This window comes from Canis lupus, chromosome 4 (assembly GCF_048164855.1).
Source record: "Canis lupus baileyi chromosome 4, mCanLup2.hap1, whole genome shotgun sequence".
In the NCBI taxonomy this organism is placed as follows: Eukaryota; Metazoa; Chordata; class Mammalia; order Carnivora; family Canidae; genus Canis; species Canis lupus.
Window position 1 is genome coordinate 43,608,417 of NC_132841.1, and position 20,097 is coordinate 43,628,513.

A 20,097-nucleotide genomic window follows, 5' to 3' on the forward strand; every position below is an offset into this window, starting at 1 on the left:
GATCATGACCAAGTTGAATATTTAACGTTACAGGGATAGAAATCAGGAAACAAACAAACAAAAATGAAATCGGGAAACAGCTTCACCTGCTCCCAAATGACAGTGCCTTAGCCCATGGGTCTGCCTGTCTGCTTCCCACCTTCCCCAACTGGACTTCTTAATCCTCAGACTCCATGCAGGTTTCTACATCTCTTAGACCCTTTGGCAGAAAGGAGGATGATCACAGAGCAAATTATCACAGAGTAATCAAACCTTTCTCACTGCCAGTCATCTCCTTCTAACGTCTCCTATAGCTTGAGGCTAAAAGTATCTCCTTCGGTCCTGAAGTTTCATTATCTGTATTATCCTAGTCTCAATGAGTGCCAGAATTCAGAAATGGGGAGAGGAGGAGGAGGAGGAGGAGATGTTCTTGGAGATGTGGTTTTGTCACACAGCCCTTTTCTGGATCAAATTCATTTTCCAAATCTTTTGTATCCTCTCAGTCCAGGTTTAAATTCTGTTCCCCCCAAAAAACAAATTATTTGCTTGGCCTCCCTTCCTAGGTGAGTGCTCATTCCTACACTCCAGTGTGGCTCACTAAACCTTCTCAGAGACTTTATCTGCAGCTCCTTAGAACGCAAGCCTATTCTAGTGGCCTCAGTTCTCAGGCACCTCACTGTACCAGCGAGGAAGAGATAGAATGGTGGGGGAACAGGGGAAGAGCTCTTTATAATTTAAAGGGACAAACTGGACTTGAGGGTGGTGGGAATCCCCATAGCTTGAAACTTATTTTTGATCATCCATGAACCAGGCAATGACATGAAATCATTTTCATTTATTTTTAATCCATTCAACAAATATTTTTTAAGTGGTGTGTCAGGGCTTGTGCTCAGCAAAACTCATAATTTAATGAAGAAGCCGATGGAAACGTGGTCGTTTCCATCTAAGCTTGACCTTCCATCAGCACACAGGTTAGCCAACAAGCAATCTTTCTGGATGCAAACTCACTTCCACCTGTGCCTAAATCCCTAATTTGCCTTGAGCTTTTTGGTAAAGTCAGATTTAACAGTGCCCTGGATTAAAGGACCACCTTGGATGATCTGGCTTTTTTCTTTTTCTTTTCTTTTTTTCTTTTTTTTTTTTTTTTTTTTTGAGCTTTCTTTCTAAGACACCGTAAGAGAAACATGGACAAGAGATTAAATCAATCACAGGCACTCTTTCCTGACACCAACAGAAATGGGCCCAAGTGGTAACTGAAAATATAAATTTGGAATCCACCACAAAAAAACATGTTAGGAAGTACACTTCTCACCCCCTTAATTTTTGCTAATTGTACAAGCAGATCTTCACCCATGGGATATTGTGCCTCAGAACCTAGGCTATCAGGCCACCATCTGGGAGGCAAATGAAGGTGCCCGGGTCAGCAATTAATCATGAAGCAGCCCAAATGCACATACTTCATTTCAGAACAATTCCATAAACGCTCTCCCAACCCCTGCTTCCTCTCCCCCACCCCCCACCCGCTTGCAGGGTTTCATCTCCTAATTGCAAAAGCTTTTTGGCATGGGAATGTCTTTGTGAAGAAGAGAGGCCTCAATTTGGGCCATCTCTCTAAAGAAGACACGGGAACAAGGACGCTTCTCCAATTAATCAGCAAATGCTTGGCTCCAGCTTTAGGCCAGAGGATCGATTTACATAAAGCTATTCTCAAGATGAATTTGCCTCCCCCTCTTCTCCCCATGCATTCCCCTTGTCCAGCCAGCGTTAGACGTGCTACTGGATTTCAGATTGACAGTGTCAGCTACGACAATCAAATTAGGGATGAAAGCCTCAGAGGGCTGCCAAGGGAGAGGGTCGTAGAGAAAGGAGGGGGTAGGAACAGTGTGTCAGCCTGGGAGGAGGATGGATTTCACAGAAATGGGCTCACTCTTCCCAACTCTATTGGGCAGACACATACCTTCAAACAAAGGGGAAAAAAAAGAAATCCCTGATCTTCATCCTTTTGAACCAGGTAGATACCAACCCCCCCACCCCCCGCCACACACACACACACACACACACACACACACACACACACACACCAAGATTGGGAAATTAAACCAAAAACATTTGATTGGGCCTAAAATTGGCAGAGGACTATCCTAAGCGCATAATTAGATCCTTAGGCTCAGATGATTTTTAGCGTCAGATTTCTGCCCACAATGTAAGAACACCGAAATCTCAGTTATACCCCCTGAAGCGTACTTGGTGGTGATGCACAAACTCTAGTTAGCATCCTGGTGATGTTTCCGAGGCCACCTAGTGAAGAAGAAAAGTCTGGACCAGAACAGAAGGCACAACTGGACTGATAACGAGAGCTCCCCCAATCCCGTCTAACCTAACTACCTTGTTGCTAATTTGTGATAATTCTAGGAATTAGTGAGCTGTTGAGAAGCTCAGCCTCTGTACCATTTGCATGGAGATGATCAGTCAGTTATAATGCTGTTTCATGAACACAAAGAGCCTTAGTTGGTCTTGCATATAATTCAATGAAGAAAGCTGGTTAACCCTGCCAGCCCTGGAAAGTTGGTTCAGAAAGACACAAATTAAATCCTCTGGTTGGAAAGAGATTCTCTGCTCAGAGGAGGGATGGCTGAATGACTGGGATATTTCAAGACCTGGCTTACTTCCTTAAATCCAAAGGTTTCTATCTTGAATGGCTCCCTTTCACATTTCCTATTGTTTACTGCCCCTCACCCAACCTCTGAGGAGTCCCACATTGGGCTCTTTTAGATTGGTTCCAATATCTAATACTCTTTTTCTCTCTTGATAATGAGTGGTCGTGGAACTACAACACCCGGCTCCTAGCCATATTCTTGAATTACACTGTCCAATATGACAGGTGCTAGCCATATGTGATTATTGAGCACTTGAAAGGGGGCTGGTCTGATTTGAGATGTATGTAAAATACATATCAGATTCTGAAGACTTGGTATAAAAAAGATTATAAAGTAGCTCATTAATATATTTTTATACTGATTACAATGTTAAAGTATTTTGGATACATTGGGTTAAGTAAAATACTGAAATTCTTTTCAACTGTTTAACTTTTTAATGCAGCTAATGGAACAGATTAAATTGCATGAGTGTCTCATGTTAGACTTCTATTGGAGAGTGCTGTCCTAGAATTAGATCACCTTTGGAGGGGTATTGGCCACAGTACCCTTCAGCCCTAGGCTGAAGTGTCCCATGGACCAGCATGGAGGGTTATTTGTTTTTAAGTGGGGGAAATTCATTGGGATGAGCCCTGTGTCTCCTAGCTCACCCCTCACTACTTTTGTGTCCACAGTCAGCCTGGTTTGCTCATTTCCTTTAGCCTGTGTGATCTAATGCATTTGAATTTGTGATTTCCAGAACATCTGCCCATAAAGAGACAGAAAGTAGGAGCCCCTGGGTGGCTCAGTGGTTGAGCATCTGCCTTTGGCTAAGGTCTAGATCCTGAGGTCCTGGGATCGAGTCCCACAAAAGGCTCCCCACAGGAAGCCTGCTTCTCCCTCTGCTTGTGCCTCTGCCTCTCTCTCTCTCTCTCTCACTCACTCCCTCTCTCCCCTCGTCTCATGAATAAATAAAATCTTAAAAAAAAAAAAAGTGTATGTTTGTGACTAATCAGGGGGCCAACCAACAACCCTAATCTTACTTGCAGCCCTCAGTCTCTCCATCAGAGGGACCTTAGCGCCATGATGCTCAGACACCAGACCTTCATCTGCTCTGGAGGGTCACAGCTCAAGATGGGCCTCCAGGCCCAGCTACTCATTACCTGTCCTCCAGCATTTTCTCCCCTCAACTGCAGCCCTCCTGGAAACCTGGGAAAACACTTGTCTGCGTGGCCCCACCCAGAATGCTCTAATCTGAGTCAGAGTCCTACCCTACAGGTTTAGTAGGGTCCAGGGGCAGAGTGCCTGGTTTCCTCCTGCTGAGTTGCTGGGGTCCAGGGAAGGGTATAACTATCCGTGGAGTAGACTTTTAGCCCCTCTAGTTCAGCCTCTAAGCTGGGCCCCTGGATGGCTTTGTCAGGCATGGATTAGATATTGTCACTCCATCCCCCTTCAGCCTTCTGTGACACTATCCCATAAGCATTTTGTCCAACACCAGCAGGATCACACCTGAGACACAAGAGGCCTTTGCATCTTGGACCCCAAATTTTCCCTAGACACTTAAAGTAGTAAGATGCTATATTTGTTAGCTTCATGCTAATAAAACGAAGATAGTGACTTGCATTTATGTACTGCATGAAGACTATAGAAAGCACTCGATTTTTCATTACTCTCGATGCTTATCCTGATTTCATGGAAGCACAAATGGAGGCTCAGAATTGAATTGATGTTCTTAAAGACACACAGCCCATTAAGTAGCGCAGCTGGGGTGTGAATTCACCTAATCCCATGTGCAAATCATCCTACCCATGCTCTCAACCTTCTTCATAGTTTACATTCCAGAGCCCATCCCCAGGATTTCTGACTCAGTAGCTCCAGGATGGGTCCTAGAAATCTTAATTTCTTTTTTTTTATTCTGGAAAATAGCACATATATAAAAGTCAAGCACAAATTATAGATGAACCTCCTTTGCACAAAGTGCTCCAAGGATTCATTCATGGCCAATCTTACTCCTATACTTCCACCCACTCTCCTTGCCAAACCCCCCCTTTCTACATTATTTTGAAGCAAAACCAGACATCATTTAATCCTTAATTACTTCAGTATGTATCTCTCAAAGATAAAGACCTGAATGAAGGGAAACATAACCTACAATGCCATTATCATATCTAAATTATTTTAAAAACCAGGGATCTGTGTTTTTTGAAACATCATCAGTAAATTCTGATTAGGTAGACCATGAGCCCCACTGCGAGAGCAGCTGCCTTGTGCCAGGCCAACTCTTTTTTTTTTTTTTTTTAAGATTTTATTTATTCGAGAAAGAGAGAGAAGCAGAAACACAGGCAGAGGGAGAAGCAGGCTCCATGCAGAGCCTGATGTGGGACTCGATCCTGGGACTCCGGGATCAGGCCCTGGGCTGAAGGCAGGTGCTAAACCACTGAGCTACCCAGGATTCCCCAGGCAACACTTTTTTTTTTTTTTTTAATTTATTCAGAGAGAGCGAGAGAGAGGCAGAGACAGGCAGAGGGAGAAGCAGGCTCCATGCAGGGAGCCCAACGGGACTAGACCCCGGGTCTCCAGGATCACACCCCGGGCTGCAGGCGGCGCTAAACCGCTGCGCCACCGGGGCTGCCCCCCAGGCCAACTCTTAACATCTTCAAACTGTCCTGATTTTATTAGGCTGTCCACTTTGAAAGACGAAACCAAAGTGCTTGATGAAACAAGACTGCAAGTCCCAGTGATTCAGATTGGCATCTTTCTTTCCCCCTTTTTAACCCTCCCTAAAAGCAAAATATTTTTGAGCCTGGAGTAAAACAAAGCTGAGTATTCTTTTCCTTGCTGGGTAGGAATGATCTGCAATGTAACTTTAGATACAGGGTTTCTACTTGTTGAGAAGGGAAAAAAAAAACAAACAGTGGGACTGTAGCTCTTACTTTAGGGGATGTCTAGATGTTTATTTTCCAATCAAATATAGGAAGAGTTCTGTTTATTTGTCAAAGGGAATGCAAGTCCATGGGGACAGAAAGTTGGTTCTGTTCACTTCTGTGTCTCAACATGTGACATAGAATAACACGTAGTAGGTGCTAAATTTCTATTTTGTTGTAAGAATCTGAGCTGACATTTAATCTGTCAATATTGAACATCTGAACAATATGACTAGGACTTTTCTAATGAGCTTGTCAGAAAAGGCAGAACGAAAGGGGCTCTTCCTTTCAGTAACTTTTGGCATCAAGGAAGCAAGCATGTAAACTGGTGCAATGAAATATTCAGAAACCAACTGGAGCAGTGGAAAATAATTTTTTTTGTCCCCCCATTGATACTTTGATTCTCTGGGTCCCTGAGATACGTGGCAATTTGTTCAGGAAATAATTCAGTCATTCCGTTATAATCTCCCTCGGACAAAGGATGCCATTGACTAGACACCCAGCTGGAGGTACCAGGGCTTCTTAGCTGGAACATATGCTTGGGGCTCACTTGCTTTTGACAGTGACCCAACTGCAGACATATAATCTTGTTTATTAAGGTAAATTGCCTACAGAAGAGATTTACTTTTTAAGATAAATCCTCCCTAAAGTCCACACTGTAAAATCCCCAGGAAATAATTTTTCCTGCATGTCTGTCCCTCCCACTGTATAAAATAAGGTGAGCAAGACAATATTTCTCTTTGGCTCCTAGAGTGGAATGATAATGTCACAGTTACTATGCATTGGAGTTGAGGCTCAGGGAAGCAGGGTTCAGCTTTTTAAAGACGACAGCAGTGACAGTACAAGAATTTTTAGATCCATGGATTATCCATTGGAAGTTTTTTAAATCCCTAAATGAGTTTTGATTGATACCTACTGCAACAACAGGCAGGTTTCCTCCTACTAGGCAGTGACTGGGAAAGAAATTTTAATACATACTCAGGCCAAAGAGAATCAGAGTGGTAATCCACTGCCCTGATCTCAAATCCAATAATGGTACCAAGTAGAAATGCTTTTAGATCATCCCCTCTTTTAGTTTAGCTAATCAAAAATTGATGGATTTTTTTGTTGTGGTTGTTACTAAAAAGGGTACCTGATTGGTCTCAGTGCAAAGGGGTCTGGGGAGGTAGACAAAGAAAGTATGAGATTGAGTTGTTCCAATTTCCTCTGGTCACTAAGCTTACCCCTGTGACCTCTTGGTCCCAGTCCTGGATATGTCATCTTTCATGAGTGATTTTTTTTTTTTAATCTTCTGAGAACTTCCTGAATCAGGAGAACTGTCCTTGAAGCCTTTTTATGTGTGCTTTGGGTTGGATCCCTTGGGTCTCTTTACTGACACTGGCTCCCATCTCCTGCTTCTTCAGATTTTATGGATAAAAATCACGACTAGGAACCTCTTCAGGAATCTGTCCATGAGTTGCTGGAGTCACCTTGTTCAGACTTATGGAGAACAGGCAGAGCCAGGCAATTCCTATTTTTCTTGGGTGGTCTCTAATCAAGGACTATTTGATGCAAGGCTCTAAAGGCCCAGATCCCTTGGTTAGAGACAAGAACTCCCAGGGTATGGGGCTAAGGCTAAGACTTTTCCTAACTGATCTTTATTTCCCTTCTTGATCCTGCTTCCTGCATCCCTTACTGGTCTCTCCCAGGAGCACTTTATAAATCCATCATTTGGTTAAGTGTCAGCTTCTTTGAGAGCCCAATCTGAGAAAGATCTATTCTCCTGAATCAAGCTCTCCTCTCTCATTCAAAAGATTCTAGAATCAAGCATGGATACTCCAATCTAGATGATAGATGAGGGAAACTTTGATCCCTCCCCCAGATTTTATGGAAAGAATATTAGCCACATTTATGTGTTCTATTCTTTGCACAGTTATAGACATGTGTCCTGAAGAGGGTCATAAAGGATGTGTTTAGCTAAATAAAATGCAGGACTAAATGGGCAGAAAATCCAAGAAATAACTGCAGCTGTTTGGTGAATGCCTACAGGGTTCAAGGGGCTGTGCAAGACACACATATATTAACTCCTTTTATCCCCATGGTTAGCCTAGGAGGTCAGAGAAGCCCCCACTGTAAAGATGGGGAAACTGAGGCATAAAGCATTTCAGTAGTTTGCATGATCATAAGCTAAGTGGCTTGCCGCCCCTACCCCCGCAGAAACAAGAATTCTCCAAGGTTGGGTGAGTTTCCAAGCCCCATCTTGTACCTTTGGAATAATTCAAGATTGACATCTAGGAGCAAATGCCACCCCTCACAAACTGCCATCTAACACCGACAAGACTTCCTGGTAGCATGAATGTGACCAAGACGAGTGCATTGTCCCTACCAGAGCAAAGAGGAGACTACTTTCCTGCTTCCTGCCTTGCCATCTTTCCTGGTAAACATAGGGTGGGCTGGGGTGGGGGTGAAGGTGGAGACTGTCATTCACTGCTGCTCTTAGAACAAAGCATGCCTGACATTGCAGGGAGAGCCCTGGGAAGCATTTGAAAGCTCCACTGGAACTAGACAACCTTTCAATCCATTTATCAAAGTGTCTGCAGTTCCTGTTTCAAGGTAGATGAAGCAATAATAAATTTGTGAAGAAAGTTAATCTGTGTCCAAAGCATTTTAGTAAATTAAAAAGGGGGGGGGGAGTTGGCTGGAAGGGGGATATATTGGTTCTTGCCAACTCCTATTTGACTTACTGTCTCCTTAATAAGTCCTCTTTGGTCTTGTGTTTTTGGATGGAATAATCCGTCGGTTAATCATTTTCCGGAAGCAGGAAAATGCACTTTAGCTAATGCAGTTCTCCTTTCTTTCAGAGTTCTAATTATTTAAAAAGGCATCCCAATCCGTGGCCCTACTTCCCAACCAAGAAAGCATTTCCCACCAGCCATCTTCCTTTACTTCCCCCAGAAAATTTCAGCACGTCCCATATTCTCACCGTGCTCCAGCCTCATACTTTTCATCTAATGTGTTTTAAAAAGAAAAAAGAAAAGTTCCCTTTTCCTGGCTACTTCTGAGCATTTTCCCTCAGGAAGGGCAAGGCACTAATCCCCCCGGCAAGCAATTGGCCGGAACTAGGCTCTTGGGCACTCCAGATAGATTTTGTTATTTTTATTTAAATGTCAGCTGAAAATGGTGGCTCTTGTCTCTCTCAAGGGTAGTGCTTAGCACTAGCTCCATGCTCTGGCATCACGCTGAGATAAACACGCTATTAGGAGCCTTCACAAAGGCCTCGAGATAATTGTGAAGGGACAGTTACCGAAAATGAAGCACCCAGCCCTGAACCCTCCTCCACGCCCCATCAGTAACACCATTAAAGCTGTCAGTTTTTCAGCCCGCTGGAGGTATTTATGAAATCAATATACAATCCTGCAGATGGATGGCAGAGGTATTGTTAGCTGGAGAACAGAGGCTCAATGGAAAATAAAATTAATAAAATTTACAAGCGGATTGTCATGGGGAACAGATAAATTCCCTACAATCCACTGTTTTGCTCAGTTGTGGCAGGAGGAAAGCCTTGGGAGGGAGGTGGAAAGAAAGCTGTGTTTTAAACTGAGTCCCTTAAACTAGATAGGAGCGAGACTGGGTATACCTCCAGCGACAAAATAGCGACTAGAAACCCCAGTGGCCGCCCCATGCAATTGCAGGGTTTTTGCCTGTGTGATTACTTTTGTGGGATGTTTCCCAGCAGCTGGGCCAGATTTTTCTGCTAAAAAGCTCCTCTCCTCTCATCATCCCACCATATTACAAGCCAGAACCTTCGTACAATTGTTATCTCTTCAGTATGTTTGGGGAACCTTAAAAATAAAGGGTTAATACACTATGGAATATGTGCCTGTTTTCCTGGCTTCCAGGCATGGTTGTAAACTGACTAGTCCAAACCTCTCTCCTGTTTGTTCCCCCTGCCCCTGATTTTGATCATTAGCCGTTGACCAGAAGTGTGTCCCAACCTGTTTCCCAGAGCAGCCAAAGATAGCAGCCAAGCGCGGGTGGATAGGAGCAGGGGCTTGCTGTCCTAGACATCAGCCTGTGCTTGGCAGAAAAGACTAGGCCCATTGTGGTTGCTGGAGACTTGGGTTATAACCCAGATGCCTGGTGGAAATTACATTAGTCAGATGACAGGACCTGCGCCCTCTTCTCCTGGAGTCTGATGGAGAGCAGAGGAGTGACCTTGGTGACCCTGCCTGACCTCTACTGTCACCGTGGGCTTTGTTCAGTGCCCTGACTCCAGGCCGGAGCCCTGCTCATTGAATCAGGCCCAGCCAGGGGAGTCTGCAAACAGGGCTCCGTGTGCATCTAAATTTACTTACGCCGGTTGCAGACAGAGGAAACTGGATTTGAGATGGGAAGCACCGTGTTATTCAGCCCCAGAAGCCACTGATAGTCGTATCTACACCCTACCCCAAATCCGAGCCTTGCCTTGGGGCTTAACCACAACCCGGGATGATCCCCAAGTGTCTAAAGTTCCAGCCAGCTGCTTAGAATGTGCAACTCCTCTCAGCAGGTGAGAACAGAAAAGTGAAGTCTCTCCTCTGCTTTCTGTTTCTCCTCCTGGTTCTTCACACAGTGTTCATTAGACAGCCTAAATGTCAGTGGACGATGGTTGTCTGACTGCTCTTTCCAAATATATGTGGAGTCCTCTTTAGCTTTTGATTAGGTTCCTGTGGAAAATCAGTGTGGGAGAGGATCCATTGGTACAGTCTGCCTCTGGGAGAGCTTGGCAGTTAAAGACGTTTACCCTGTGACCCAGTGTGTTCTTCTTATAGGAAGCAGCTCAACAATTACCCTCAGATTGTGTGGGGAGGAAAACTCATCCTAGCCTTCCTTAAATGACAAATACCAACAGCGTGTGATCCTATAGCCCTGTATACAATTGGGTGATATACAGTGATTTAAATGTTGTCAGACATGTACTGTTAATGACATGAACAGATGTTCTCAAGATAATAAGTGAAAAAGAGTTTATGACTGACTATATACTATGAGATCATATTGGTGAAATTTATACTTATTGCTCCTAATTCGTAACAATGGTTATGGTCTGGGTAGCTAATTTTTTACCTTAATATCTAATGGGTTTTGTGTTATTTTTTAAATAATTGAGATATATATCTGTGTGTGTGTGTGTGTGTGTGTATATATATATATATATATATATATATATATATAAATTGATGTGTGTGTGTGTGTAGACACACACAGGTTATGATTGATTATTCATTGAGATTCCAAGCAAGTTTTAGGCATGAATGAAAACAAGTGCTTATGTATGGTTTGGGGAGGAGGGGACAGAAAAAACTGCATGGGTCTTAGGAAAGAAAACTGAGGTTTTGGAGATTGTTAAAGAGGACCCTAACACAAGACCTGGGTTTGAGCCAGCTTCAACACCTGACAGTTTGTCCTTTACCTTTCTTCCTCAAAACAACACGTTAGCACTGCTTAACACTAGATGAGGTGCCAGTGAGACCCCCATTTTGGACGAGTTTGTGGAAATGCAAATTGAAGTCATCATGCGTGTCACTAAGCCGATCCAGGAGGTCCCCAGAGGTGGGGGGTGGGGGGTGCGGTCTGGGGCTCTAGAATAAACGGAGGTGGTCATCCCCCATCAGAAAATCAGGATAACTAGGCTCCCTCCCAATCCCAGATGACAAAGGCAGAGAGTCCCTAAGAGATGGGAGACTGAGTGGTGTTGACCCTGCAGTGGGGGAGGGATGACATGGGGGAGGGGGGCAAGGGGTCTCTCTGGGAGGTGGCAAAACAGAGAATTGGGTGCGGTGTGCACAACAAATAACCCAGCGTCTTGGCTCGTGGCCTGGAGGTGCGAGACCACCCACAGCGCCCGCCCTGGAGGCGAGCTGCTCCGCCTGGTAACCATTCCAGCAAAGGCCATCACTAGAGAACAATGTGAAGGCTTGTAGCAGCCTGGGGCCTGAGACTGAACAGTCCCTCCAACACTCCTGGCCGCAGAGGCAGCCTGCGAGGGGTTTTGTTGTCCTAATGAGATGCAGATAAAGCCGGGCCTTGGTCCTTAATGCAGTGTGCCTCTTCTCTTCCTGTTTAGAGATCTGAGCGAAAACCAGATCCTGGGGATCCCAAGGAAGGCGTTCCGTGGCATCACCAACGTGAAGAACTTGTAAGTGATGGTTGGTTTTTGTTTGTTTGTTTGTTTGTTTGATTCTCTTCAGATGTGGCTTTCTGGCCAAAACAGGGGTGAGGGACAGGACAGGAAGATGGTATCATCATTCTGTGCGCCGCCTCGGTTGCAGGTGCCTTTGAGACAGATTGAGGGATGTGCTTGAGCGGTTTCCAGGGAACACACGTCGGATGCCATGACAGCTCCCCAGAATCCTGTTCCTCTCTGGTTTTGAGCCCCAGTGTGAACATGAGAGTCCCAGACCTCGGTCAGAACCTGGCCCTGCAGTAGCTCTGTGGCCTGGGGCTTGACTCAGCTACTCCCAAGATCGTTATTTTCCATAAAATGGGGATGATGGGCTGGTGTGGGTGCTGATGCAAATGAGAAAGTGTGCTTCATACATAGTAAGTGTTCAATAAATGGGAGGCTTGATGATGGTGGCGAAGATCATGACAGCGAAGAGGTCACTGTTGTTAATAGGATCTTGTGATAGGGTATGTCCACTTGTATCCCAGGATTGTGGGAGACAGAGCCACCACCGCTCATTGCACTAGGTGCTTGGTTTTGGGAGGTATTCTTAGTTTTATCTTGAAGTAATTATTGATTCACAGGAAGTTTCAAAAATAGTGGCTAGATCCAAGTGCCCTTTACCCCAGTTTCCTCCCAGTGGTAACAGCTTCCATAACTAGCATGGTATCAAAACCAGGAAACTGCCATTGGTACAATCCACAGATGTCATTCTTGAGATTTCAGAGTATTACACTCATTTGTGTGTGTACACCATGTGCAGTTTTGTGTAACTTTATCACATGCAGATTGCTGTGCCCATTGATACGATCTGTGCAGAACTATTCTATCACTGTTTTTTTGACTTGCCAAATAACCTTCACCATTTTTATCCTGGCCTCCACTGTTTGCTGTTTAACAGGCCCTTAACTTTCACGAGGACTTAATTTCCTCCCATACCAGTGTCCATGTGTTCAGAACGTGTGTTGGGAGAGGGACACAGAAGGAAGTCTGGTTTGTCTGGGTACGCACTTCTGTCCACTAGCCTCCTTCCTAGGCTCATGCTCAACTTGACAAGTCTTGAAAGAGGTTTCTTTAAAACAACTTTAGCTATCAGTTTTCCTTATAAGGACTACAGGGATATTAGTGTCAGGGGAAACTGATGATGGCTTCCAGATACAGGCTGTCTGCTTCCTCTGTTGCTGAGAACTTAGGGGGAAGCTTTTGGTGTTTAACGTGCAAAGCACACAAGAGGGCAGAGGTATCTTGAGGTGAAGGGACCTAGGGCAGAGAGGACTTTGCAAAGGGATCCCACACAGGAAGCTGCCCACTGCTTCATCTGGGGGGTGTTTGCTCAGAAGCAGGAGAGGGTAGGGTGGAGCAGACAAAGCCATGGAGAATGTGACTCAAGATTGTACATATAAACCAAAACTAAGAGGTTGTGTTAATTTGCATCCCAGGAAGGTAAGGCAAGAGGAGAGCTTAGAGATCCTCTAAAACCCCACAAGTCAACAGGGAGAAAATTGAGGACCAGAGAAGAGCAGTGACTAACTCAAGGTCAACCAGCTTCTTAAGATGGCTGATCCCCAAATTAACATTTTTACATATATAAAGTAGTATATCTGTCCTATCTCATGCCTCTAATTTTAAGTGGGCCAGTTAACAATAAAACACTGCAGTGGTGTATAAGCAGGGCTGTGTAATTACCAACTGCATTTCTGGTTCTCAAGAAAGTGATTAAATCTCATAGTGGTACATGATAGTTGCTGAATTGGGGGCAGGGCTTGTTGTTTTCCTGTAATATCTCTAACTCCACAAAGGCCTCAGGAGCTCAGAGATTCAAGATTCTGCAAACGTGGACTCCTGACTCAGTCAGGAACAACTGTCATCCCCCTACTTCTGCAGGCCATGCAAATGCATGTTACTCAAAGGCCAGTATTCAGGGAGGATATCCTCTTGTTTTTTTTATACCCAGTGTCAGCATGTGGTCCTGGGGTGAGAGGAGAGGGAAGCAGACTCACAGCTTAAAGGATGAATTGGCTAACAGAACTAAAGGGGGGTTGATTACTTTACACTGGGAATCACTTCCTTCAGCATGCATTCGTTAGGCAGAACCTATAAAGCCCAGAAGTATTATTCATATTTTCGGGCAGCTTACAGTAAAACTGGGGACAAGAAACACATGTGTATAAGAGAATAGTTAGTGATTAGTGATTACTAATAATCCACCTGAAAATTGGGAAATGAGTGACCATGCGTAGTCAAGGCTACCAGAGCTCAGTGAAGAAAAATGGCTTTAAGGAGCACAGCCTAAAGGTTAGAAACTAGGTTTTGCCAACCTGATAGATCTGGGTCCAATTTTCAGCTATTGTGCGTACTAAGTCTATGACCTTAGACCTATTACTAATCACTTTTGATCCTAGGTTTCTTCCACTGTAAGATGAGGATATGAATTGTACTCAATCTCCTAGGCTTTTTGTGAAGGTTAACAAAATATTGAGTGTGGATAACTTAGTACGATGCTTGGTACATAGAAGATATTTAGAAAGTTCTAGCTACTGTTACTGCTGTATCCCTTTGTTGTTGTTATAATTGTAAAGACTTAAACTGGGCCTGATGATTGGAATTCATAAGTAGACAAGGCAAATAGGATGTGCAACTATAGAGGCAAACCTGTATAAAGTGTGTTTCAAGGAACATAGGCTGAGCCATCTGATGGGGGTGGGGGATTATGAGGCAGAGCATAGGTGATAAGGTTAGGAAGAGAAGTGAGGCCAGGTGGTGGTGAGTCTTGCCTCCAAGGTATATGGACATAAGCTGTAGGTACTGAGAACATAGATGGCTTCCAACATGGGAAAAGTCATGAAGAAAATATATTGTGGAAGAGGAGCCTAGGATAGGAGGAAGAGGAAGAAGGAAAGGCAGGGGACAGGAGATGAGGCTGAGCCCAATATTAGGGGTCAGGGCTCACACTGTGGAAAGAGACCAGTCAGAAGTGAAGGAGGATCCAGGGCACCTGGGTGGCTCAGTTGGTTAAGGGTCTGCCTTCGGCTCAGGTCGTGTTTTTAGGGTTCTGGAATAGAGCTCTGCATTGGGCTCCCTGCTCCGTGGAAAACCTGCTTCTCCCTCTACCCCTCCCCACCAACCTGTGTACCTGCATGCACACGTGCTCCATCTCTCAAATAAATAAATAAAATATTTTTTAAAGAGAAGTGAAGGAGGATCCAAAGATACCAGTAGAGGCCAAGTCAACAGAAATTGGCAATCAATGAGGTATTAGTGGCCAGGGGAAAAAAGTGGAAAATGATGAGTTTACAAGCTCCAATCAAGGAATGATGGTGAATTTTCATAGTCCTTCATCTAAGCAGCCATCAAATTGTTTATTGAAACTACTGTCAGCTCTTGGGGAAGCCATGAAGACTAAGAGACACAGACCTGTGAGCTTTGTCTTCTTGGAACTCCCACTCACAGAGACTGAAAGGTCAGGAGGAAAAGAGCCAAACTTGAAGATCATAAGTTGGGTGTGAAGTGATGTCAGGTTTTCCATGGGCAGTGTGAATGGAGCATCTTCTGTGTGTTTGGAAATTGGTGAGCCTGATATCCCATCTTATTGCTGCTGGGCAAATTACTTTGGTCTATGGGCCACAGCTGTGTCTGTGGGCCTCAGCTTCTATGGTTTTAATAAAAGGGAGGGAGATGAAATAATCTTACAGCCTTAAGAGAAAATATCATGTGGCTAATTGGAGATATAGGAGCTGAACGAGGGAACAAGTTCAAGGAGGGGAAGCATCTGCATAGAGGTGATAATTGAAGTTATACATTTAAATATGCATCGGTACATGTAAAATAGGAGACGCTTTGCAGAAATTAAGTTTGTATAAAACCTATTAAGGAAACACTCCTCCTCCTACCAGACCTCAATTACCCACATGTAGATTGTCTCTCTTGTTACAAATTTTAAATCTCAGGAATGTACATCCCTCTCATCAGTCTGAGAACCACCTCCCTTACCCACCCACCCACCCCCCACCAGGCTTCTCTACTGCCTTGTGTGAGCTCAGGGAATATGATGTTGTTCTATTCCCTAGGTAAAATAGGAATAGAAGATAAATTCTTGGAGTAGTGGGCTATGAAATGACATCAGTTGAGCCTATCCATGATACCATATGTTTCATTAGGAGAATAAGGTTAAGGATTGGTCTGTGTTTTTAGTAATTTTGTAGTTTTTAGATGGATTTTCTTTGCTTGTTCTGACATTCCCCTTTAAGAAGTAAGAGAATGTGATACACCCATTTTCCAGATGATAATTAAGTTTTGATCAGTGTGTTTAATTTAGTAAAAGTCAGCTGACACAATTGGGCCTAGGCCTTCTCATATACCTATCCTTAGTAACATACCCAAACACATTTTAGACTCTATCCATAGACACTTCTGTGCACTGTAATTCCTGTCCACTCAGCCATGCTAGCAGCAGGAAGAAGGGAGAAGTAACCAAGAAGGCCATACTTCAAGGCCAAACTTCACTTACTAGTGAAGGCCTGATACACAGAGGCAAAGAGGCAAGTGTGCAGCTTTTACCAGAGCCGAGGGGCAGGACCCAGGTGGTGGTTAACCTAGTGGGAATGGATGCTAAAGGGACTTGGCACCCTGTCCCCACCCCAACAAGGAAGTGGAAGGAAGTCCCTAATTGTTTCTGGTCCTCAAGAGAAGAGAGAAAAGGTAATTAGCGGGGGCCACCACTCTGTGCAATTACTAAACACTGGTTTTATGGGCTGGTCCCACTTGGCTGCCTGTCTGGAAGGGGGAAGAGGTGCTGTATTTAAAGAGAAGCAGTGAGCTGGACAAACTGATCTAGAAGAAGAAGACTCGGAGAGACTACAGTGTGGACAGAGCAGCAGTATCAACTGCCTCCAGTATGCAGACGCCACTCCAGGTACTGGCCAGAGGCATGAGAGGGAGAGAGGGGAGGACAGAGGGAGATAATCAGGAAGACACAGAGATAGGGAAAAAGAAGGGAATTGGGAGAAAACAGAGATGACAAGCCACAATCCAGCAAAGCATAAGAAGAAAAAGACAAAATCCAGTAGAGATTGTTTTTTAAAAAATGTCCCCTTGCCCTATCTTTCTCAGCACTTGTGTTTTCCTCTGTTTTTCAGTTTCTATTTGCGAGGACTCTGTAGGACATGCATTCCAGAAGGAAAAATCAATAACCCCTGTCTCTGCCAGCTAGTGGAATTTGGAATTGACGGTTTCAAAACAAAGCTGGGCAGGCGGCCTTTGTGTTCTCTAGTTAGTCTGGGTTGCCGCACTGCCCGAGTCTGCCCTCCTGCTTCCTGAGATTAATGAGGGCTGTCTCTGCCTGCCCGGTGAGCAGCCAGTAATCTTATGTGAGGGTGAGGGAGGTGTGCGGAGGGACATGAAGCACCCATTCGCTCGCTCGTAGCATCCCTGCCTGCTAATCTTGGCAGCCATTCGTTCTGTCATTGTGCCTGGGACCGAGTTCACCCTCCTGGTCATGCCCTGCAAGACTGTACGTGGCTGGGCCCTCCCTCATCCACAGCACACTTCCTGTGCTCCATCTCATCCCTTGAAACATCCTAAGCTCCTTCCTGCCTGCGAGACTTTGCACTTGCCACTCCGTTTGCACGGGATGCTAAGCCCTCAGACCTCCGGAGGGTCAACTCCTTCAGATCTGTTAGGTTCAGCTCAAACATCACATCCGGGTGGCCTTTCCTGATCCATCCAAAGCAGCCCCCCAGCCCCCACTGTCCCTCCTATCTATCCCATTACCCAGTTATATTTCTTCAGAGGCCTCATTGCCCTCTGAAATTATCTTGTTCATTTATTTGTCAAGCTGTCTCCGTCTGTCACACAGAATGAACATGTGTATGTGGGGACCCCACCTGCCTCTGTCACTGTGGGATCCCCAGTGCCTAGACAGTTCGTGGCAGAGAGTAAGGTCAACTAAAAATGCATCAAATGAATGTTTGTTCACTCCTCGAGTATTTGCAGTTGACCTATTATATATAGGAAATCATGCACAATCATTAAGATGTTTAATATGAAAATCATATTATAGAAATAAGACACCATCCTTGTACTCAGAGAACTCAGTCTAGTGAGGAGACAGACAAGTAAATGAGCAGTTGCAGGATATATGCCAAGACTCCATTGGAGTAAGGATGAAGAGATGGGAAAGCCCCCAGACAGGCCTGATGCTAGCTTCACTCAGGAAGTGACATGAATTGGGTCATGAAGGATGAGTAGGACTTCATCCAGGTGAAGGACTTTCCAGGCAGAAGGAATAGCATGTAAAAAATCACTCACCTGTGCAAAGGCACAGAGATATGTGGAGGAGTTGATGCTTGGAAGAGTTGATGGCTGGAACAGAGCAAGCAAGAGAGGTCCTGAAGAGAGAGGAGTTTAGTGAGGCAAGGAGTTGGGGCTGATGGGGAGGAAGAACTCTGAATGTCATGATCCATGGCATAAGAGATCACTGAAGCACTTTTAATAGAGTGCTGTGATCAGATGTTCATTTAAGAAAGGCCATGCCAGTGATGGGGGGAGGATTGGCTGCCAAGGGGACACTCAAGTCCAGGTGGCCAGTGGGGCTACTTCTACAGTTATTGAGAGATTACAGGGCCCTAGAGGCAGTCCCAGTGGACCTAAAGAGGCAGTGGCAAACCACAGAAAGCTGTGGGGGTGGACTGGGTGGATGAATGCCAGCCAGTGGGACCTAGCAGACCAGAGGCAGAGGCAGCTCTCAGCACAAGGCATCTCTGCTGCCTCAGACCCAGGGGTGGTGCCTGCCTGTCCTGAGGAACGCCATGCTGCCTCTTGGAGGAGGGTTCGGGAAATCTCCCAGGAGGCAAGCAGAGGCTGCAGATCACCGGCCCAAGGGGCGGTGGCGTTTCCAGCCCCCCCCACCCCCGCCCCCTGCCCTGCATTCATGGCTCTATGTCAGGTTCAGAAATGCTGCTGGAGGAAGTTGGACTGGACCCCAACCTGCTAAGTGTTACCCAAATAAGCTGTCTTTAAAAAGGGATCATGTCAGCTCACCTCCTTTTCTTCCTTTCCCTTCCTCCCTCCCTTCCTTTTTTCTGCTCTTCTGTTTTTCCATTCTTCCTTCCACACATCGCGTGATTGAGTCCATCCCCTTTCCAAACCCAAAGCTGGTCCTGGAAACAAATGAATAAGACATAGTCCCTGTTCTTGAGAATTTCCCTCTGCAGAGGGAAACAAACAGATATACGAAGAGCATTTATAATGTGATAAATATATCCCTAGAGCATTCTTCTTTATCTGTTCCATGGCCAACAATGTTGGCCAACAACTTACATTGTTAAGTGCTCAATAAACAGTGGTTGATTTATTAAAGTAAATCCGCTAAAATGAGAAAAAGAGTAGAAGACATGGGTGAGTTGGATCCTATCATTCTGGAAAAGATGTGTTTCTGTGCCATCAAAAAGCAAGGAGGTGGTAGTGGTCAGTGACCAATTCCAGAAAGTGTGCCTAGAATTGATAGCTGTATAAGTAACAAAGATAATTTCTTCCCAGCCAGATTACATAGTTTTGTAGTCTATGTTAGGGGCCCTCTATTGGGCTTTGGATATTTCTTCTGCTCATTCTAAGTTATACTGTCTGCTCAGTTGTCTCTCTCTTCCAATGGCCTGAAGCAATATAGACAAAGGTCGAGTCTGTCTTGTTCACTGTCTGCTTGTTTGCAAGAGTCAATCTATGCCTGGCACAAATGATAGGTGTTCAAACAATGAAAATAAGTGGATGACTTTCAGAACAAAAAGACTCCAGCACTTAGAGAGGCACGAAAACCCTGAATGAAAGAGCATGATTACATCTGGGAAAAAAAGAAAAATTAAAGAAGCAAGAACCAACTGTTGTGTTTTTTCAGGCTAACGGAGACCACTATTCTGACTCCAGCACCAAAATTTACTGTCTGGGGTATTTTTATTTGTGTAAAAAATTCTTTTTTTTAACTCATCACAGATATTTAACCCCTGAGAGCATTAAATCCACAGAAAGCTTTTCTGAGTGTCTAACTAAGAAGAACTCTGAGATTTGGTGAGCATGGAGTAATGTCTTATAGGAAACAGCAGGTGCAGATCACTGGGAAATGTTAGGAAAGCATTTCTGGCTCCTAGCACCAGCCAAGCCTCTGGGCAGAAATAGGCTGTGATGGTGACCATTTGGGAAAGAATTTCTGAGGAGACCAACAAGAGTGTCTGAAAGTGTGAGTTCTTTTTTTTTTTTTTTAATTAATAGACTTCTTTTTTTTTTTTTTTAAGAGCAGTTTTAGGCTTAACAGAAGAATTAGGCAGAGAATACGTAGTCCCACATACTCCCTGCCCATACACATAGTTTCTCCCAATAAATTTCACAT

General features: G+C 44.6%; 1 protein-coding gene and 1 long non-coding RNA gene across 2 annotated transcripts in view; one reads left to right on the forward strand and one right to left on the reverse strand.

The window, feature by feature from the left end:
* LOC140632323 (uncharacterized) overlaps positions 1 to 18,879 on the reverse strand; it is a 37,109-nt gene extending 18,230 nt beyond the window's left edge. The window contains exons 1-2 of the long non-coding RNA XR_012029842.1: positions 18,759 to 18,879; positions 18,027 to 18,106 (exon numbers count right to left, since the gene is read on the reverse strand). This is a non-coding gene — a long non-coding RNA (uncharacterized lncRNA). The remainder of the gene's footprint in view (positions 1 to 18,026; positions 18,107 to 18,758) is intronic.
* Positions 1 to 20,097, forward strand: part of SLIT3 (slit guidance ligand 3) — a 591,163-nt gene that overhangs the window by 383,395 nt on the left and 187,671 nt on the right. Inside the window, exon 5 of the mRNA XM_072824217.1 lies at positions 11,622 to 11,693. Coding sequence (XP_072680318.1) covers positions 11,622 to 11,693 — 72 coding nt within the window. The remainder of the gene's footprint in view (positions 1 to 11,621; positions 11,694 to 20,097) is intronic.